Consider the following 21,348-nt stretch of genomic DNA (forward strand, 5'->3'; position numbering starts at 1 on the left):
TTTGAGCGCCCTATCCATACGAGTGCACTCGTGCATCCCTTGTATGAGTCGAGTTGTCTACTATGCATGCTGTCAGTCAATCATCTCTGTATCAAGTTGAAGCGAAGCCCTTGTTTACGTGCCACCAACCGTCGTCATTCTGAAAATTGCACGCCCGAAGTGGGGTCCGTCTCGTTATAGGCTCCGACGGCGCACCGTGCACGACTCCAACAACTTACTCGCAACCGGCCTGAGCGGCACGGATGCGTTACAGCACTGATCCTAGTCGAAGCTTCCCGCACGACGCCAGCGGAGTCGACGAGTTGCCAGCGGCGACAGGCTCGTGACATCCAATGCCCGCTGCTTTTGTTCCCTTGCCTTGCATATCATCGTGCCTTGCCTTGCTTACCTAGGTCAGTTAGGGTAGCTTGGCTTGACGGACCGGATACTCTTTGCCGTTCATCCCGGCAACTTCAATAATTTTCCTCGACATGACATATCTTTTTGTCTTTGCTTTTACATCTTGCAAAGTCTCGCGAGCACGGGCTTAAAATCTTGCAACACCAGAAAATTTCCGCCAACGCCAAACGGGGGCTTGGGATTGGATTTTGTTGTTCTTTTGTTTACTAACGGTCGCTTTTCTGCAGTCGGCAAATACCTGATAGCACTGCGACGCTACGCTACCTTGACCAGGGTCCACCGCGCGCCGTTCCAGCTGCCCATTCCATTCTCCATCTCGCTTCGAGCAGTTTCTGCGACATCTCTCTTTATCTTGTCTCAAAAGATCGCGACGTCTTAGTGCATAGATCAACCCAGGCACCGAAAATCCACCTCTCAAAATCATTTAGTCCCTCAATACCGGCGCGGCTTGCAGCCGACGACACGCCGCATACCTCATGGCGTCGTCGAGATCGAGATCTCGCCGCAACAGCGACTTGTCTGATGCACCCTCGCCAACTGACACGCGAGCACCATCAAGGCGCGACACAGCCACTGGCACAAACACATCAACCCAAGACTATGGTCTTTCCGAGAGCTTCCAGTCCACCGATACGGTCCGGAGAAGACCGGAAGCTGGCTATGGTACGAGCGCCCCTCCGGTACCCCCTTCTCCAGGTCTTTGTGCACCGCGCCACGAACAACATCGTAACCCAACCTCGGCACTGCCGTCTGCCCATGTCTGGCCCAATCAAAGCTAATATTGTTTTTCTTTTACCTTCGTGCTACAGGCAGCATGACCTCATCATCAACACCTGGCACCCTGCAACCACCCCAGGCAGAAAGCTCCGCGCCCGACCGTCCTCCAGGGGGAGGTCGATCAAGCCAGTCTTCTACAAGGTCTCCCATGATGGGTGGCGATCGAGCGAGAACAAACACAAGGAAGCCGCCTATTTCTCGTCGTGCAAGCTCTAATACGCAAGCTCCCCATCGAGGTGAAGTTTTTTCGGTCGACGACGCCACAGACGAGGTTGAGGCAGACCACGCCCAACGCCAAGGCAGCTACGCCCACTCAACCACGCGGAGGCGTACCGCAGCACCTCCGACTCTGTCTAGGGTGCACTCACGAACGAGCAATGTTGAAGAGGAGGATGAAGACTCTGAACACCCGCAACCCCACCCAGCCAGGCCGAGTAGCAGGGGGAACATGGACCGTCCCAACGATGACGACGAGGAGCACCTCCTAGACCTGAGTGAGGGCGAGGACGACGCCGAGGACGACCACGTTACTGACGAGGATGACGAAGGCGACCTGAGCGACGCAGAGAGCTTCACCCTCAAGGATAGGCAGCAAGCCATCAACGAAACACATCCCTTCGGTATAAGGCTATGGAAGCCTGCACTGTACAAGAAGGATCGTTCAGTCCAGAAGACGGCCGAGGGAGATATTCACTCAACGCCTGGCGGTCGGGTAAGCAACTGGCTTCTGCTGTTCAACTTGATCTGGACCCTTTGTTTTGGATGGTGGATGGCTGCCATTGCATTCATCGGAGCAGTCGTTTGCTTCTTATTTGCGGCCGCGCCCAGCGGCCGGGAGTACGGGCGCATACTCTGGGGCCTGGCAGGCTATCTGTTCTACCCTTTTGGCAAGTTCATCAGTCTTGAGCAGCAAGAGGCGTATCTGGACGAGGATCAGGGCGAAGGGCGCAGCATCAGCGAGTATCAGCAATGGCAGAGTGGAGATCTCGAGTATGGCCGTCTCTTCTTTGGGCCAGACCGTAACCGATCCATCGTTGGTCGCTCGCGCAGGAGCATCGACTCGGCTCCAAGTGAGACTGATAGCCTCCTTGGACGGTCAGCTCGGAGTGCCAATCGCTCAGACTCGGATCTCCCATCCTCCAAGAGGCGCCTGTTCGGGCGCGGCAAGTGGACCATTGGCCGTGTCATTTTCTTCTTGTTCTTCTACCTCCTCCTGATGCCATCTTTGTTCATCGTGTCTGGTATTTGCTGGTTTCTGGTTTTCTGGATTCCCATGGGAAAGGTAACCATGCTCCTGATAGACCACCTGAGGCGGCATCCCCTGGCACTGAACTTTGGGTCGGATATCTCGCTGGCTCGTGACCCCGACGCGCCTCATTCGTCAACCATAATCGTGTGCACCTACAGAGCCGTGGGCTCCAAGTACTGGAAGTATACGGTGGACGGCACAAACATCTTCCTCATCAACCTCATGGCAGTTGTCTTATTTGTTGTCCTCGACTGGCTCGTCTTGGCCGGGGTGTTCCATGTGGACAACTTTTTGACTTCGCAAGCGTTCCTGTTCGTGGCGGGACTCTTTTCCATCATTCCCCTGGCTTACTTCATCGGCCAGGCAGTGGCCTCCATTTCGGCACAGTCATCCATGGGCGTTGGCGCTGCTATCAATGCCTTCTTCTCGACAATCGTCGAGGTCTTCCTGTATTGTGTTGCGCTCAAGCAGGGTAAAGGCCAGCTTGTGGAAGGCAGCATCGTGGGCAGCATCTTCGCCGGTGTGTTGTTCTTGCCTGGACTGTCGATGTGCTTCGGTGCGATCAAGCGCAAGACGCAGAGGTTCAACGCCCGCTCCGCTGGTGTTACTTCGACGATGCTTCTCTTCGCTGTCATCGGGGCCTTTGGACCTACCTTGTTTTACCAGATATACGGCACACACGAGCTCAACTGCCTCGACTGCGTCAACAGTTCTGAAGGCGCTCTACACGGCCCCCGAGCACGGGATTGCAAGCGGTGCTTCTTCTCTCAAACTCCAGCACTCGACGATCGCTTCTACCTCGAGGCAGTTCGCCCTTACTGTTACCTGGCAGCGTGCATGCTTTTCTTCTCGTATATCATCGGCCTCTGGTTCACCCTCCGTACGCATGCAGCGGTGATTTGGAACACTGAGATTGATGAGAAGAAACACGAGGACCATCCCCATTTCCATCAGCCTGCTCGCTCTATGATGCATTCCGTCGCCGACACCAGCGGTACCGATATTCGTGATACGAACGCCTACAAGCGCATTTTGGGTCACTCCCTTAGGCAGGTTGGGTTGCATCCTCAAGACAGCATTGGCGGTTCGTCTAGCGCTACTGCTACTGGGATGAGCGGCCGCGGCAACGGCTCGGCGACGACTCCGCATCTGGTACCGCCCAAAGGAAGTGTGTCATCGGACCACGGAGTCCACATCCCCGGGCTTTCCGAGGCGGAGAACCAGTGCTTGGCTCAGCAGGTAGCAGAGATCGCGGCCACGGCGGCCACCGTTGCCGTCCTTCCCAGGGGAACTTCTGCACGAAACTTGCATGGTTCCGGACACAGGGCCTCGCAAACACCCACCCCCGCTTTGCGCAGTGTTGCTGCATTTCCCACTGAAGATGAGGTCGCCGCTCATGCGCATGCAGGCCATGGCGCTGCAGCCGGAGGTGGAGGACATGGGCACGATGCGCCCAACTGGAGCAGACTCAAGTCGGCCGTCATTCTCATGGGTGCTACTATTCTCTACGCCATCATTGCCGAAATTCTGGTGGACTCAGTTGATGTTGTACTCGAGGGCTACTCTGTTGACGAGAAGTTCCTCGGAATTACCCTGTTTGCACTTGTTCCTAACACGACCGAGTTCCTGGTAAGTGAATAGTCGGGCTTTTGTTAGTTTGGTGTGTAGTTTACTGACTGTTTCCCCCTTGATTAGAATGCCATCTCGTTTGCTATGAACGGTAACATTGCACTGTCCATGGAAATCGGATCGGCATATGCGTTGCAAGTCTGTCTACTGCAGGTACCGGCTCTGGTTCTTTATTCGGCATTTTATTCGCCAACAACACCACCGCTTGAAGGGCCAGAGGGAGACCTCGCTCATTATACATTCTCTCTTCTGTTCCCGCAGTGGGACATGGTAACTGTTATTCTTTGCGTCTTCCTGCTCAGCTACATGTACGGTGAGGGGAAGAGCAACTACTTCAAGGGCAGCATCCTGCTTCTCAGCTACCTGGTTGTCATTGTCGGCTTCTACTTCAGCGGCTACACTACGGGCGTGAACGATCTTGGCATCGCCAGGTTTGACAGAATGGGCGGTGATGGTGCATACGTTAGCCACACCGACTCGTTAAAAACTATTGGAAGAAAGAGCAGCGGGTTTGCTTATTAACGGCCACCAAGGGACGTCATCACGCGATTGTTGCCTTGCGGCTCCCGCTTGGACGGCACCTGCACCTTTCCCAGTGGGGGCAGAACCGGGGGTGGGTACAACACCGTCCCGGCACTGATGCTTGCCGGATACGAGCTCCAGTCGGAAGTTCGTTGCCTGCCTGAACGGCACATCTGTCATAGCCACCATTTGTCTGGAGGTTCTTCATGCTATCTGTCGATCATTGATTTGGACATAGACATCTCAGCCAGCTTGATTAGTGTCTACCGTTTTTTTTTTTTTGTATTTACTGGACTTCAGACGCGGGAGTGGGCTTACGAGGCTCCATCTTAGCGAACGGTTGTCAGGTTGGATGTTCACTACTCTCTTGGCGGTTTCTTGCAGATTTTCTCATACCCAGAGGTTAATGTTGTTTACTTGTCTTTTCTAGTTGGCTTTTCGGCATATCTCCTTGACCAGGAACTTTTTTTGTTTAAAGTTTTTATATTTATTTTTGCTGGAACAAATAATGCCCACTCTTCACAGCTCGACTATGTTTTGTTTTATACTTACTTGTGTATGGAATACCTCTTCCGAGCCATGTACAGGCTTTGAACAAGCGATAATGGGGGCCAAAGTGCGGCTGACCAGGGCTGTGCTCCGCCTCGACGTCAATATCTACGGTAATGGCATTGCATGCTTATTTTGAAGCCGGGTATCAAGTGACACACGCCCAAGACCCGATGCTGCGGTAAGCAGTCGCTAATGCAAACACCGCAAGGGCTTCAGATGCCGACGCAACCACCACCACCAACATGCAGCCCTATGAATTGATTATGTTTGGTCATCCGACGTATTTTGGGCAATAACATACCCATCCGTACAGCCGAAATATCCCCGTTGCGATTGCTGAGGCATCAAGTCACTTAGTTGTCCTGATGGGAAATCGAGCGCAGCCCGCCCCCATCCAGGCACCAAAATTTGGTCTTGTTGAGGTCGAACAAGTTATCTTTTTGGAGGGGTTCTTCTATGCACCAACTATGCCTTGATTACTCCGCACCATGTCGGCTCCGCCGCCCGGGGGGGCCTTTTGTCGCTTCTGCGGATTATTATTTTTTTTATGGGTTTTCTTGGTTCGAACAAGAAGACCAAGGTCTTATCATCCTCTTTTTTTCCTAATCCGGTTCTCCGGTCGGTCTCGGAGAGAAAAAAAAAATAAAATAAAAAGAAAAAAGCCATGTGGCTTTTTTCCGCAAAAGATTAAAAAAAAAAAATCAAACCTGCATCCTACCCGTGCAGCTGAACGGTCACCTCCCCCCGGGCAAGCGGTCAAGAGAAAAGGTATCTCATGGCAACCGAAAAGAGAAATGTCAGCGGTATGACATTGCTGATCGATGGGAACTGCGCTCGTGAGCTTTTGCCCGGGGTTGGTTTTTTTTTCTCTGGGAGGGAAAAGGTTTCCACGTTGAGATTCGTAATGGTTCAGATGCTGACAATTTTCCATACGAAGCACAAAGAAAAAAAAAACAAGTTACCAAGGTAAACACAAATCATGTAAGAATAAGAGTTACAATATGTCGGTCTTTCCGATTCTGCGTCATCGCAACTTATTTTAGTATTGGGCATTGCTCATGACGCGATAGTTGTCGATAGAAGCGTTTCGTCGTCGTGTAGAACGGAATATCTCCTGAACCTTGGGTGTTGTTTTACTCCTTTGTTTTCATTGTCCTTGTTGCGCATGAATCGCATTGTATCTGTCACGATTATCAAGCTGTGTGCAAAGATAATAGTGCGTATTTACAAGCAATTCCAGCAGCTGTTGGAACTGTTGGAACTGACTCCACAATTTTGATGNNTTTCTTTATACGTATGCTTATTCACCATGACAAAAGAATACAGATCATGTTTCCCGACTTTTCCCCAATCAATTAATCGATCGATGATCATTTTTTTTCCGGTTGATCAAATAGTAACCCCGGAAACTCCGCAACCAGTACGTGCATTTGACTCTTGTTGTTTCATCGAATTGCTGTATTATCTGTTCGAAAAGAATAATCTGCACCGTGTTAGCCCCCTGTCTTTTTTTTTTCTTGTCCCTTCCCACTTCGTAATTTAATCTGTATTCTGTTTCCATCCGATTCTGCCCTTTCGCTGCCGCCTGGAGTTGCTGTGCTCCTGGTTGACTCCACTTGAGGACTAAGAGAAAGCCTCACATGTATTTCCCACCTTGGTCAAAGCCAACCCAAGACCTGGGCTGAAATCTAAATTGATTACCCGCTTAGGTAACCCGCATACAGACAGACCTTACACAAGCACACATAGTGCGACAGACAGATGGGGCGGGCGGCACCGTGGTGGTGGATGAGGCTGCGCATGCAAGTAACCTCGTTCCTCTCGCGTGGGTCCCCTTCCGAGACTGGCGGGGGGGTGACGTCTGGGGAGGGGGTCCTTGAACTACCAGAATTCAATGTGATAGGGTCCAATATCGTGGTTTCTCTCTTTTTTTTTTCTCATTCCCCTGACGTTGCTTTGTGTGGGTTGATTATTTAGGTTAGGTTGCCATATTCGAAACCGTGTGGTTTATTCAGCACCATGATGGCTATGAGCCTTCTTGGCTAGGTACCATTGCTTGTGTTTCTCATCCATCCGGCGTTGGACGAATCTTTGACTCTTTTGGGGCTATGTGATTTTCTTGCCGTTATGGATTGCTTTGTTTTCTTTCTCTTTTGGGTTGACTGCTTCGCCGGAGATGGTGATATATAAAGACTTGGGGAGGGACCTCTCGAGTCGATGATGAAGATGCCTTTGGATCACAGCATCACAGCATCAAAGCATCACACATCAGACACACTCGTATATTTCCGCCTTTGCCACCGTATCATATCACCGCTCGACCCAGCAAACGCAAGAAGCAGCCTCATCCACATCAGCGGAACCATATATCGAGCCCAACGCACTCTTCACAACACATCACCCAGACTTCTAACCCCCAGCAAGGAAGGTATCGAAAATGACCTGCAACTACGGCAACTACAAGTCAAGCAGCGCCGTGGCTAGGAAGCCGCTGCCCCTGACGATACTCATCATCGGCGGCAACCGCGGTATCGGCCTGGCGTTTGTGCGACAGTACGTCGCTCTCGGGTTCAACGTCTACACCACCTACCGCAAGTGCTCCGAGTCCGAGGCCCTTGAGGTTAGTTTATCACTCCGCCCTTCAGTTGTATACTCTTGGCTCGCTAGCATAAAGACGAGACATGTCATGTGCCTTGGCTGACCCTAGTCTGTGCCCAAAAGCTCTTTGCGTTGGAGGCCAAAAACCCCAACAATCTCAAGGTCATGACGCTTGACCTTGCGGACGAGAACTCGATCAACCAGGCTGCCGAGGACTTTGACGGGAAGCAGCTGGACGTGCTGATCAACTGCGGTGGTAAGTGTTTCTGCTTTTTTTTTTCTTTTTCTTTGATATTTCTCCTTTTCCCCAACATGGTACATAAACAAGGCCTGGTTGCTAAGAAGCCTCCGTCTGCAACAAAAACAGCCGTCTGCGAGATCAACCGCCCAGCCCTGGAGACGACAGCCGACGAGCTCATGTCGCGCTTCCGCATCAACTGCGTGGGCCCGTTCCTGACGACGAGGGCCTTCCTCCCGCACCTGAAGCGCAGCAAGCTCCCAGGCGGCGACCGCTCGCCGCTCGTGGTCAACATGACGTCCGAGATGGCGTCCCTGACCGAAAACCGGCCCGGCACGTGCCTGTCGTACCGCGCCTCCAAGGCCGCGCTCAACATGACCACGGTGACGCTGGCGCGCGAGCTCGAGGACCAGGGCATCGCGTGCGTGGCCTTGAGCCCCGGCAGGTGCGTCACCAAGATGGCAAAGTGGAGGGGCCTCATGGACCCGGCCGAGAGCGTCGAGGTCATGGTCGGCGTCATCGACTCGCTGCGGTTCGACGACAGTGCAAAGTTTCTCAACTTTGATGGGAGGCCTATTGCTTGGTGAGAAGGGGATTTGATTGGTGGTGTATTGCAGTGCAGTGAAGTTTCTTTTTTTTTTTTTTTTTTCCCTCTTTCTCTCTCTCTGTCTTTGGCTTATTTCTTCGTGTCTCTCTTTCATCAGTCTGTTTTGTTGGCCTTTTCTTCTTATTCTGTCTTTTTACACTTGTACAACACCACATCTTGGCATAGATATCTAGAGTCGAGGATGTATCATTAGATTCATATATACGGACAAATTGTTTGTTATGTCCATGTTTGACCGTTTTGTTGACTCGGAATTTGAGTTTTACCTATTAAGAATCCCTGAATATCATGAGCACACCCAAACTGGACCAACCCATATCCCAGCATTGAGCAATGTCGGGCATGGAGCGACTAAAGCCAAGAGGTCAGTTCTTGCACAGCTCCGCTCCATAGTGCAGTCAACACCGAACATTGCCGGCGTCATCTGCAGTGTAATCGTTTTGTTGCAGGTGCATTATCTGCATGCTCATCGTCGCCAAGTGTCAGCGTTCACAGCAAACTCTTCTTTTTTCCCCATTGGATCCAAGTGACTCAATGTCTTTGGTCCGCGGGCGCCGGACCCATTACAGCGTGCCAACACGTGGGATGACGTTACTTTTTGTGCTTCTATCAGTTTCTCTTTCGACCACGATCTGCAAAACATGTCAGGCGGCGAAATGTAACCTCCAGAGACTTGTTTGATGTCGAAAATATCGGCGGGCGAATTATTTAAAAAAAGAATATAATCATGTTCTTACGTGGCCCCGTGTCCAAACATATATGTTGGTCGAGTGGCTGAAAAACTTTATGTCGTGGACTAAAATGGCACATGTAGCCCGGGCCATGACGGCATCGGAGCCCGCGGGTACTGTAGCCTGCATGGTAGCTAAAATCTCAAGTTTACTAGCGCCGATGCGGAAATTTGGCGGGGTTGATCCTAGCGTCTCCCCGCGCGTATAGTTGGACTCAACGGCCAGGAACCCGCGGGCTCCTTACCTGAGCAGCACCATTGTGGCCCTTTCAACAAGCGCAAACAAAACAGAAACGTCTGATAATTCACTGGGCTCAATTTCAGAAGAGGAAAAGAAAAAAAAAACCACGGTTCCTGGCGGTATGGATCGAGTAAAATTCCACGGGTATTATTCGTCATCAACATTAACTCGGTGTCCGCGAACAGCGTGTTCTTGGCCGGCCCAAATGATCCGTTTCCTGATTTCGTTTGGCGCTCTACAATTTTGCTTGGCTTTCAAGGGTTCATCTTTTTGACTCTGCAAAAAGCTTAAGATTGCATCTCTGGTCTCCAGTATAATAAATAGTTTTTATACCAACACATTCCCCGCAAACCTCACAGTCTCTGGAATTGGACCAGTGTGGTTTGGCTCAAGACAAGTTTTCGTCTGGAAGTTGGGATTTACGACTTTAAAATTTCGACGTCTTTTCTTTTGTTTCTTGTTCTTCTTACGTTACCAAAAGGCGCTACGTCAAAACTTTAGGAAAATCATAGACGCCATGGGTTCCGCGGCTGTAGGGCGCAGTCCCAGCACCGAGAAACCCTCATCGGAAAAGGGCTCAGAGGATGCAGCGTCCAGAGAGGCTGTGGAGGCGGCCAACAGCAAAGATGAAGAATCAGCAGATGGAGGCTTCAAGAGCTTCATCGTAAGTAACCAACATCTACGCAGCCACAATGACATCACCAGTGTTGAAACTAAGCATCACGGAATCTCCAGAGGATATTCACCTTTGCCAGGCCTATCGACTTTATCACCCTGTCAGTGGCACTCTTGGCGACGTTCGTGTCCGGAACCGCCATGGCGATGACGAACCTTGTCCTGGGCCAGTTCGTCAACATCCTTGGAGACTTCACCACGGGAGCATCCTCTCCAGAGCAGTTCCGGGCCAATGCGGGCGAGTACGCACTGCGCTTCGTCTACCTCGGAATCGCGCGCCTGGCCGGCGTCTACCTCTACGCCTCGCTGTCGACCTATGCCGCCTACCACACCACGCGCAACCTCCGCCACGCGTATCTGCGCGCCGCGCTGTCTCAGGAGGTGGCATTCTTCGACCGCGGCACCGCCGGATCCATCTCTGCGCAGGCCACGTCCAACGGCAAACTCATCCAGTCGGGCATCGCCGAGAAGCTGGGCACCGTGTTCCAGGCGCTGGCCACTTTTGTCGGAGCATTCATCATCGCCTTTATCGCCAACTGGAAGCTGACGCTAATCCTGATATGCATTGCCCCGGCCCTGGTTATCGTAATGGGCATCAGCGCCGGTGCGGATAGCAAGGTCGAGGCCCAGGTGTTGAAGGTGCAGGCCCAAGGGGCAAGCTTTGCAGAGACCATCCTATCGAGCGCCCGAAACGTGCACGCCTTCAGCCTTCGTGATCGTCTGATGCGTCGGTTTGAGGAATACCTCGAGGAAGCCAACCGGCTAGGCAATAAGAAAAATGCCATTTATGGAGCCTTTTTCAGCGCCGAGTATACGATCGTCTATCTGGGTCTTGCTCTGGCCTTTTGGCAGGGACTGAACTTGGTAGCCAGAGGCGATGTCCCGAATGTTGGTGTCGTCTACACGTACGTCGTCCACCCCATCCACCCCATCCACCCATCTGCCCAGCCGTCTTGGAAACTAACCGACTGGGTTCCCTGATATCTACAGCGTGATGATGTGTGTCATCACTGGTACGATCTCCATCACTGCCGTTGCGCCGTCAACAATAGCTTTCAGCAGAGCCGCCTCCGCAGCCGCCGAGCTCTTCCGGCTTATCGACCGGGCCTCGGAAATTAACCCCTTTGACAAATCTGGCGAGAAGCCGACAGAGATCGAGGGTTCTATGGAGTTTGACGACGTAACGTTTGCGTATCCCACTCGTCCTGGTATCAATGTGTTGAAGAACTTTTCCTTGCACATTCCGGCTGGCAAGGTGACGGCTTTGGTGGTAAGTGCTGTTTCTGTAGAGTTAAACCCCCATCCCCATGAAGCATGCATCAGGTCTCTAAAGCGGTACTGCAGGGCATGAGCGGCTCGGGCAAGTCTACTTGCATCGGCCTCATCGAGAGATGGTACAACCCAGCCAGCGGAGCCGTCAAACTTGACGGTCGGCCCATCAACGAACTCAACCTGAACTGGCTGCGTACAAACGTCCGGTTGGTTCAGCAAGAACCTGTCCTCTTCAACGGGACGGTGTTTGAGAACATTGCAAACGGACTGGTCGGAACACCATTGGAGAAGGCATCACCGGCGGAGCAAAAGGAGACCATCGAAAGGGCGGCGGCAACGGCCTTTGCGCACGATTTCATCATGACCCTGCCAGAGGGCTACCAGACGCGCATCGGAGAACGCGGTGGGCTTCTTTCCGGCGGCCAAAAGCAGCGGATTGCTATCGCGAGGAGCATCGTCTCGGACCCGAGGATCTTGCTGCTCGACGAAGCGACAAGCGCGCTCGACCCCCACGCCGAAGGCATAGTGCAACAGGCCCTCGACAACGCATCGCGCGAGCGCACCACGGTGGTCATCGCCCACAAGCTTGCCACCATCCGGGGGGCGGACAACATCGTGGTCATGGCCAAGGGCGAGATTGTGGAGCAGGGTACGCACGACGAGCTGTTGGCCCGCGGCGAGGCCGGCGCGTATTTCCGCATGGTGCAGGCGCAGACGCTTTCCAAGACGTCGGGCGAGTCGGACAGCGACGACGGTGGAGTCGAGGGTGCCGCCGGAAAATCTGTCGACAGTTCTGACGACGAGGGGAAGAGCCGAGGGGTTGGAGGAGGAGGAGGAGGAGGAGGAGGAGAGGGTGACGTCGCGATGGATGATGTGGCGCAGATGCAGTCGGTCGTCAGGTACAAGACTGCCGAGCGCGAGCATGCGGCGGCTTTGCAGAATCGCGAGGACTTTGAGCTGTACAAACGCTCTGGCTTCATCCACACGGTTGCCAAGCTGATCGCCGACAGCCCCGAGCTCAAGTGGGTGTATGCAGTGGTGCTCATCACATGCATCAGCGGAGGTAAGTCGGAATGCCGTTGCGCTCGAAGATATATATCCATACATGCTGCTAAAAGTAGCCGCTAACAACGCAAACAGGCGCCCTCATTGTTGTCCAAGCCGTCATCCTGGCCCTGACGCTCGACGTTTTCAACGCCCAAGACCTGACGGCCGTCTTGCCCCGTGGAAACTTTTTCGCGGCAATGTTTGTTGTTCTTGCCGCAGCTAGTTTTGTGTCGTGGTTCGCCAACGGCTGGGCCACCAACATCATGGCCCAGACACTCAGCCGCAAGGTCAGGCGCACGCTGCTCGACGGCTTCCTGCGACAAGATTTGCAGTTCTTCGATCGGGACGAGAACACGGTGGGGGCTCTGACGGCCCGGCTCGACTCGCACCCGCAGTCCGTCCTCGAGCTCATGGGGTTCAACCTCGGTATCATGCTCAGCGCGATAGTCAGCGTCGTCGGCGCGTCGATCCTGGCCATTGCGATATCGTGGAAGCTGGGCCTGGTGGGCGTGTTTGCCGGCCTGCCTCCGCTGCTGGTGGCGGGCTGGTTGCGCATCCGGCTCGAGACCAAGATGGACAGCACGGCCGACGCCAGGTTTTCCAACAGCGCCTCGCTGGCTTCCGAGTCCATCATGGCCATACGCACCATCTCGTCTCTGGCGACGGAGGAAGCGGTGCTACAAAAGTACACGGCGGAGCTGGACAGGGCAACGTCGTCGCTGAAGAGGCCGTTGTTTGTCATGATGACGTGGTTTGCGTTCACGCAAGCGGCCGAGTATTTTGTGCTTGCGCTTGGCTTTTGGTGAGTTTTTTTTTTTTTTTCTCTACCACTCCCGTCAGAATTGATTTTCCCCAGGCTTTGCATGCTGATTATATTCTTGGGTCAGGTATGGCTCCCGCCTCATGTCCTTTGGTGAGGCGACATTCTACGAATTCTTCGTCGCCTTTATCGGAGTGTTTTTCGCCGGCCAACAAGCCGGCATTTTGTTCACCTTTTCCAGCAGCTTCACCAAAGCTCTCTATGCAGCCAACTACTACTTTTGGATCAAGAACCTGGAGCCGACGATCCGCGAAACGGACGAGAACCGCGACAAGGGACCGAGGAGCAAGGTCAGCTCGATCGAACTCGACCAGGTGCGGTTCGCCTACCCGCTCAGGCCAGACACCCAAGTCCTCCGCGGCGTCTCGCTCGAGGTAAAGCCGGGCTCCTTCGTGGCGCTCGTCGGGGCGTCGGGCTGCGGCAAATCCACGGCCATGGCGCTCCTGGAGAGGTTCTACGACCCGTCCAAGGGCAAGATAGTCATCGACGGCGCGGACGATCTGCGCGAGCTCAACCCCAGGCTGTACAGGCGGCACGTGTCGCTGGTGCAGCAGGAGCCGACGCTGTACCCGGGCTCGATCCGAGACAACGTGGCGTACGGCGTCGACGTGGCCACCGACGACGACGGCAGCAGCAGCAGCAGCAGCAGCAGCAGCAGCAGCAGCGTGGTCTCGGACGCCAGGATCGAGGCGGCGCTCCGGGCGGCCAACGCGTGGGACTTTGTGTGCTCGCTGCCCGAGGGCACGGGCACCGTGTGCGGCACGTCGGGCAGCCAGCTGTCGGGGGGCCAGCGGCAGCGCATCGCCATCGCGCGCGCCCTCGTCCGCGACCCGCGCGTGCTGCTCCTGGACGAGGCCACCAGCGCCCTCGACACCGAGTCGGAAAAGGTGGTGCAGGCCGCGCTGGCCGAGGCCGCCCGCGCCGGCGGCCGCATCACCGTCGCCGTCGCCCACCGCCTCTCCACCGTGCGGGACGCCGACTTGATTTGCGTCTTTTACGCCGGCAGGATCGCCGAGGCCGGCACGCACGAGGAGCTGCTGGGGAGGGGAGGGCTGTATAGCAAGATGTGCGAGGCGCAGAGCCTTGATCGGAAGGTTTGAATACTGCATTATGTTTTTTTTTTTTTTTTTTTTTTTCTCTTTTCCATTTGTGTTATTCTGATAGAGCGTCTCCATGTACCGGTCTGCATATACCTAATACTCATTTCCATACATGTTTTGTAATACTTGGGAGTCTAACTGTTGTACATGTATATATCACAATTGTAAAAAGAGCGTGGGCGTTATTGGTGTTTGGAGACCTTTCAATAGAGAATTTTGTACAATATCACATCTAACAGACTCAAACTCCCTGGATATGAATCCTTCAAAAGCTCGCTTGGCAATCATGGGCCCCTGGTTTTGCATTGACGACACGCAAACAGTGGACTGCAGCAGCAGCACCAGCAGCAGCTTGAAAGGGAACAAAACCACACCGGCTTGGGGGTTTTGAGTATCATAGTTGCCCCTGCCCAGGCTCGGATTTATTTTGACAATGTGCGGACCATCGGCAAATATCCATATCCGGGAAAACGCCTCATCTTAGCTGACCACCCACCCCTTGGTCTGGGCGGCCCGTGAAGGTTGTTTCTCCCCTGCTGCTGCTGCTGCTGCTGCCATGCCGACTATTCAAATAGAATGGACTGGACCTTTACTCTAATTCATCTTCGAGACTTTTGTTGGTCGGGAGTGGCGAGTCGACCAAAGAGCATTTGCACAAATCGAGACTGCCTAGTCTGGGCTGCTGCCTTGTGCAGGCGGTTTTTTTTTTTTTTTTTTTTTTTTTTTTTTCTNNAGAAAAAAAAAAAAAAAAAAAAAAAAAAAAAAAAAAAAAAAAAAAAAAAAAAAAAAAAAAAAAAAAAAAAAAAAAAAAAAAAAAAAAAAGAATGGGCGACATTCTCGGTGTGACGGTAATGCTGACAGTGGAGCTTGGAAAAAAGCTGGCGTGGGGGCTGAGCAGGAGCCGTATGCTTGTTGGACCGCGACGTCTCTCTTGTTCGGTCCCCACTTGTCGACTGCTTATTTGCTTTCATGGAACCTTTCCCCTCCCCGGGTACAAGACCCCCATAAAAAACATGATTGCGGACGAACCAGATCGACGGCAGCGTACTCTCTTACTATAATGGGCAAGAGGATCATAATGTACGCCAGTACAGCCTATAGAGGGTTGGAACAGTAAAATGGAGACGTTATACCCCACAAACGCTCCGTCGATAAATTAGCAGAAGGCTGCTTGCACCGTTCAAAGTATTGTCTGTCTTGTTGTTCCTTTCAAATCAAGGAATTATCCGACGCCGGGCTTTAAAACTGTGGTTCGTTTTCGATTGAAGCACCACGGCACAGACAGTATCCCTCCCGCAACGTGGTCGGCAAGTTCCACTTTCCCAGTGACAAATCAATCGTACTGCGGCACGCACAGGAAGGCAGGCATCCCCCAATTGGAGGTAGATCTTGGCCGTTTTGAGGATGGGAAAAGTTGTAAGTGAACCAAGAAAGCATCACATTAGTTCAGGTTGGGGGTATTTCAAATCGACAATCAAAACCCCACGGTTACTTGATGGATTGTTTCTGTATCAAGTATTGAAGAATGCAACCTGTACGGTCTGCTTCGCATCTTCTGGCGACTATTTTACGGTTCCATTTCGACTGTTCATGTATTGCACATCTTCAAGACGCATCACCAATACAAGAAAGAAGCCGATCCCTAATGGTCCTTTTTTTTTTTTCGGTCGCGTCCCAAATCCCATAGGCCAAGAGCCACTAGCAAGGACCCCCCGGCATAACGGGCGCTAAACCCAGGGTTGCGTCTATTGCAAGGCCCACCACAGGCAAAGCTGAGGTTGCGGGCTCTCACCTCCCTCATGCAGTCTCGAGAGCTTGGCGTAAGAAGAGGCGAACATGATTGCCGGGTCTGGCCGTATCAATTTCCCTTGCCCTGCAGCAGCCGATGTTCCGCCGTGTGTTCTTGGGTGTGTGCTGGTACTGCCGTCAAGTTGTGTTGTTTGCGTGATGTGGGATGGATCATTATCCAAGTCGCCATGGTATGTGTGTATGTCTATGTATGTGTGCGTATGTTTGTATCTCTCTCTGCCCGTCAAGATGGTTGGCCTCGAGCACCCTGGCATGCCGAGTACCGCCACTGCTACTCTTGACAAAGTAGCCGAGTACCTGCATGCCACATACAATCCTACCTCAACACGGGCATGTGGAATACCTCGAGCAGGGGGGCGGGACGGGAAGGATACTCCGTGTTTATAGTTGAGCACCCTCTCTTTCACAGCCCTGTGCAAGGCAGGCGGTAGTCAGATTGGTTTTCCATTTTGCATTCCCGCCCCGCACAAATCCATTCAACCTTGCCGGGCTACTTACTTACCTTTGTTCTCTTTTTTTTTCTTTTCTTTCTCTTGTTTGGTTTTATTTTTGAGTGCCAGAAAGTTCAAAAATCGACTTGATTATTTTTTTTCCCCGTTGTGTTTGCGCCCAACTCGCATCCCGACTCATTAGTGCTCAAGGCAGTAACGTGTGACACAAAAACAAACTCGTGCGTGAGCATCGAGATAAGCAAGAACAAAAGAACAAACAAGCCGACGACGGCTGTGACACAAACCCAATAACAACTTGTGAAAGCGAAAAGAAAAAAACCAGCAGCAAAACAACCGCCCACAATGGCCAAGTTCGACCCGAACGGATGGTACGCCATCTCGGAGACGCGGGTAGACAAGACCAACAAGGACCTCAAGAGCTCCCTCCAGCTCATGACGGAGGGGATGCGCGTGCACCCGATAGCCGACGACCTGAACTGGCAGCTCCACCCGGTGGACGACAAGAAGCCCGGGCGGTACGTGCTGCGCAGCTTCAAGGCGGGGGTGCAGAAACACCTGGCCGCCTGCCGCGTGCCGGCAGAAAAGGACTCGAGCCGGACCCGCGCCTGCCTGGAGCCGGCCTCGTCCGACGAGTCGCAGCAGTGGGACATATCCGATTGGGGCGACGGCACCTACAAGATCCAGTCCGTCGCCAACGGCACCAGGTACTGGCTGGACGTCCACCCGGGGTCCGACGTCCACCTGTCCAGCGTCGAGGAGACGCCCGACAACAAGCGCGAGGCACAGCACTGGGTTTTTTCGAGCAGGTTCCCCGTCAACGACGACAGGTATTCGACTTTGTATTCTGAGCAACAGTCAACGGTATGTTTGATATCGGGTGGAAGTGGATCAGGCCCTTGGCCTCGACGAGTTTTGTTTCAAAAAGAATAAGAAAAAAAAGAAGAAGAAAAAGACACGCCTTGGTCCTAAAGACTACAGCTATGATCTCGGGATTCCAACTAGAACCATCATTGACCATGTCCTTTTTTTATACATCAATAGATTGCCCCAGCCTCAACAACAACAGCTAGCAGCAGCTTCACAAGGACGACACCGACTCTGGCCCCAACAGCCACGGACGGTACCGCCGCCGGCGCCACGGATGGCGGACGAGGGTCAAGTCCAGCGTCGGAGCAGGCCGGCGGTGGCGGCGGCGAAGGAGGGCTCTCGACGGCCGCCGCGGCCGGAGTCGGCGTGGGCGTCACCCTGGCGGTCCTCGCGGCCATCATCACGCTTTTGATCTTTTGGTGGAGGCGGCGGCAGGCCGCTGCCGCCAGTGGCCACGCTGGGTCCAACGGCGAGAAGGAGACGCTCAACTATTCGGGGTCGCCGCAGCCGCCTTACAGCGGCGTCGCACCCAGCACGGCAGGGGCTGGCGCACAGGGCTACTACAGCGGCAAGGATGCGCATCCGGACGCGGCTGGGGGCTGGCAGCAGCAGCAGCAGCAGCAGCAGCACAACGCCGTGGCGTCGCCAGACTCCGGAGCCTACTACTACCACGACCAGGCAAAGTCGCCCCAGACGCACGTCAACACCTCCCCGGTCACGTACGCTTCCAACTTGTACGAGACCTCGGCTGCCCCTATGGTTGTCCACGAGGCGCCAGGACCGAACATGCCCGTCGAAATGGACGGCACCGGGAGGCAGCCTATGGGTTACCGGCCATGACCATGGTGGTTGTCGGGGTCTTGTTCGCTCTCTCCATGTCTCTCTTTTTGGCTTCGCGTTTGTTTTGGGTACAGGATAGCTTTATTTCTCATGTAATTCAAATCTAGCGGTGATTTAGATATACAATTTTTGGTTCTTTTTTTTTTTTTGGTCAGCTATCACATCGTATTCAGCTCTCAGTTTGGGTGGCTGAGGCAAAGTGAGAGTTTTTACCATCAAAGTGCAGCGGGAAACTTGGTGCTATTTTTTTTCAAACCTGACTCTGCAGATGCAATATAGATCCAAGTGCTCGCCACCCCAGTCACTAGAGACAGGAACTACCTAGTCCGTTAAAGGGCAAAGCCACTGTGATTTTCATAAGCGTACAAATACAATTTACTCAGCTTGCAGGTCAGCCCATCCTCCTCATCCCACCTACTTCATAGGGTTATGTGCCGCTGCGATCCTCCCGACCCACAGCGACCTGCGGCCAAGACTCCCATCGACCTGCCTCTTTCCCATCTATAGTCGGAGATTCATGCAGCCTACAGACGAACCAGCCGCTTGCGATCCAATCAGCTGCATGCAGCGTTTTTTTTTTTTTTTTTTTTTTTTTTTTAATTTCGTCTTCCACAACAGCAGTCACATTGTTGCTCATCACCCCCCATGGCGGCGATAATCGGGCTTCGAACCCTCCGACTCACGGCTCCCGGTGCTACTCTCCACAGGGGTTCAGCCGTCTCAAGAGAGGGAGAAGAAATTCAAGTATAAATAAAGCCGGTGCGATCTCTGTCGTCCAGACACACACACACACAACACATGCGCGCTGGCCGGTGACTCTGCAGTAGCTAGTTGTGAAAGGAATGTTTGCTTCTTGCGCACAAGGCTGTATATCAGGTTGGCTTACTTGCCCAAAGCAGAAACAGCACAAGCAAACACACCCTTTCCCGCAATGAAGCACCTCATCGCGTCAGCCCTGCTCCTCAGCAGGGCCGCCTCGCTGCCGAGCACCTTGCCGGTGAGGCTGTCGACCCGCACGGCTCTCGACTCCCGCCTGGCCAACGTGCACGTCGAGATGGACGACCACCACGCCGTCGGGGATGCGCCCATCCACTTCACCTATGGCGCCTGCGACTCGTCCTCGCGCGCCGAGGCGCACCACACCGTCGGCCGGGCCCACGACCCCACGCGGACCGTCGACAGGCTCGTCTGGGTGATCCCCGAGGACGTCTCGTCGGGCGGGTGCATATCGGCGTGGGCTGGCGGCGACGGTGGCGGCGGTGAGCTCCTGGTTGGCCGCAGCGCGCCGCAGGCCTTTGACCACGCGGCCATGCGCCGACGCGACGTGCTGACCAAGCGTGCGCTCGACCCCGTGCGCATGGACGGGTCCAACGGCATCGAAGCCAACGGGCCGTGGTTCGAGGGCGTGAGGCTGCTGGAGGGGAGAAACGTGAGCGCCGTCGACGCCGAGGCCGCCAAGGCGAAGCGCGTCGCCATCGCGGGCGCGGGCATGGCGGGCCTCATGTCGCACCTCGTCCTGTCGCAGGCCGGGTTCACGAACCTGGACCTGATCGAGGGCAGCGACCGGGTCGGCGGGCGCGTGCAGACCGAGTACCTCTCCGGCGGCCCGTTTGACTATTCGTACCAGGAGATGGGGCCGATGCGGTTCCCGCACCAGATCGTCATCGACGGCACGCCTTACAACATCTCGGACCACCAGCTCGTCTTCCAGCTCGCAGAGGAGATGAACAGGCTCAACGCCGACGGGAACAGCGAGCTCAACGTCTCCTTCATCCCGTGGATCCAGTTCTCGCAGAACGGCCTGAGCTACTTCGACCGCTTCAAGCTCCCCTCCGGCCTGCCGCCTACCGTTGCCCAGGTAGCAGCCGATCCGTCCCTCGGCCCGCCCGCCGCACAGCTGGACGCCGAGGCCCTTGCCGCCTTGGGAAAGTTCAGCGGTGTGCTCGGGGACGGTGGTTTCATCAGGCTGATTGCACAGAACTCTTTCAAGGCCTACAAGAAGTGGATTGGTGAGTCTTTTTTCTTTTCTTTTCTTGCATCTTCGTACAGCCCAGAGTCTGTGTTTTGTCAAGCGTTGCTGACATGACGCCCCCGCCCAAAAAAATAAAGCGGATGGGCTCGGCGGCCTTCCCGGTGATCACTGGAGTATTTACGCATACTTCAAGCACCACCTGGAGGCATCCCTGAACGCCACCAATGCTGTCCTCCCTTCGTTCTTTGGCCGCCCCAGCAGCACTTTCTGGTCCACCGTAAGTCGACCAGGCATTTAAATCAACGAATCAAAAGGATTCCTTTTTGTTTTCCCACACGGCGAGCCGCCACACGTCATGCCCGACACGGCATAACATACTGACTGTGTAAATGACAGCTCTATGAAACCGTCTACTTCTCGTCCAGCAGCTGGAAGACCATCGATGGCGGTCTCAGCCGGCTGCCAAAGTCGTTCCTCCCGCACGTGGAGAAGGACCTGCAGCTCAACCGCAAGATCGAGCGCGTGAGCTTCTCCGAGGAGAAGAAGGAGGTGACGCTGCAGTGGAAGGGCGCGGGAGGCGAGTCTGAGAGTGCAACCTACGACTACGCCGTCATGGCTGTTCCGTTCGTCGTCATGGCCAACTGGAGGCTTCCGAGTAGGACCAACATCAAGATCACCACTTTGCTCGGAGATGTTGCTGAACTTTTTTTTTTTTGTCTAGAGCTTGGATCCACCATCACCAGCGCCATCCGGACCCTGCAATCCGTGCCCGCCTGTAAGATAGCGCTCGAGTACAAGACGCGGTTCTGGGAGAGGTTTGAGAATCCCATCTACGGCGGCTGCTCGACGACAACGGATATACCTGGTTTCGAATCGATTTGCTACCCGTAAGTCCACCATGGCTACATTTTGTTTTCTTTCGAGGCGCCTCAGCGAGCGAACGCGAGAAAAA

At 54.0% G+C, this 21,348-nt stretch overlaps 6 protein-coding genes across 6 annotated transcripts in view; 5 read left to right on the plus strand and 1 right to left on the minus strand.

The window, feature by feature from the left end:
• Positions 1 to 134: 134 nt before the first annotated feature.
• PpBr36_00893 (uncharacterized protein) lies at positions 135 to 329 on the minus strand (the record flags this gene model as incomplete). Its single annotated transcript, XM_029888082.1, has 1 exon — positions 135 to 329. One exon carries the CDS (start codon positions 327 to 329, stop codon positions 135 to 137), a length of 195 nt encoding a protein of 64 aa, XP_029750845.1.
• A 546-nt stretch (positions 330 to 875) lies between these two features.
• Positions 876 to 4,576, plus strand: PpBr36_00894 (uncharacterized protein; the record flags this gene model as incomplete). Its single annotated transcript, XM_029888083.1, has 3 exons — positions 876 to 1,062; positions 1,209 to 4,054; positions 4,121 to 4,576. 3 exons carry the CDS (start codon positions 876 to 878, stop codon positions 4,574 to 4,576), a joined length of 3,489 nt encoding a protein of 1,162 aa, XP_029750848.1.
• A 2,989-nt stretch (positions 4,577 to 7,565) lies between these two features.
• Positions 7,566 to 8,551, plus strand: PpBr36_00895 (uncharacterized protein; the record flags this gene model as incomplete). The annotated part of the gene is made up of 3 exons (XM_029888084.1): positions 7,566 to 7,748; positions 7,850 to 7,982; positions 8,094 to 8,551. The coding sequence occupies 3 exons, from the start codon at positions 7,566 to 7,568 to the stop codon at positions 8,549 to 8,551; spliced, it is 774 nt and encodes a 257-aa protein (XP_029750847.1).
• A 1,508-nt stretch (positions 8,552 to 10,059) lies between these two features.
• Positions 10,060 to 14,456, plus strand: PpBr36_00896 (uncharacterized protein; the record flags this gene model as incomplete). The annotated part of the gene is made up of 6 exons (XM_029888085.1): positions 10,060 to 10,206; positions 10,278 to 11,122; positions 11,208 to 11,487; positions 11,562 to 12,552; positions 12,630 to 13,338; positions 13,424 to 14,456. 6 exons carry the CDS (start codon positions 10,060 to 10,062, stop codon positions 14,454 to 14,456), a joined length of 4,005 nt encoding a protein of 1,334 aa, XP_029750850.1.
• Positions 14,457 to 17,059: 2,603 nt separating this feature from the next.
• PpBr36_00897 (uncharacterized protein) lies at positions 17,060 to 18,424 on the plus strand (the record flags this gene model as incomplete). Its single annotated transcript, XM_029888086.1, has 2 exons — positions 17,060 to 17,578; positions 17,759 to 18,424. 2 exons carry the CDS (start codon positions 17,060 to 17,062, stop codon positions 18,422 to 18,424), a joined length of 1,185 nt encoding a protein of 394 aa, XP_029750849.1.
• A 931-nt stretch (positions 18,425 to 19,355) lies between these two features.
• The window catches only part of PpBr36_00898 (uncharacterized protein), a gene marked incomplete at both ends in the record, with an annotated part of 3,307 nt that continues 1,314 nt past the window's right edge, over positions 19,356 to 21,348 (plus strand). The window contains 3 exons of the mRNA XM_029888087.1: positions 19,356 to 20,433; positions 20,534 to 20,673; positions 20,793 to 21,283. Of these exons, the coding sequence (XP_029750852.1) occupies positions 19,356 to 20,433; positions 20,534 to 20,673; positions 20,793 to 21,283 (1,709 nt within the window). The remainder of the gene's footprint in view (positions 20,434 to 20,533; positions 20,674 to 20,792; positions 21,284 to 21,348) is intronic.

This window comes from Pyricularia pennisetigena, chromosome 2 (assembly GCF_004337985.1).
Source record: "Pyricularia pennisetigena strain Br36 chromosome 2, whole genome shotgun sequence".
NCBI classification, from domain to species: Eukaryota; Fungi; Ascomycota; class Sordariomycetes; order Magnaporthales; family Pyriculariaceae; genus Pyricularia; species Pyricularia pennisetigena.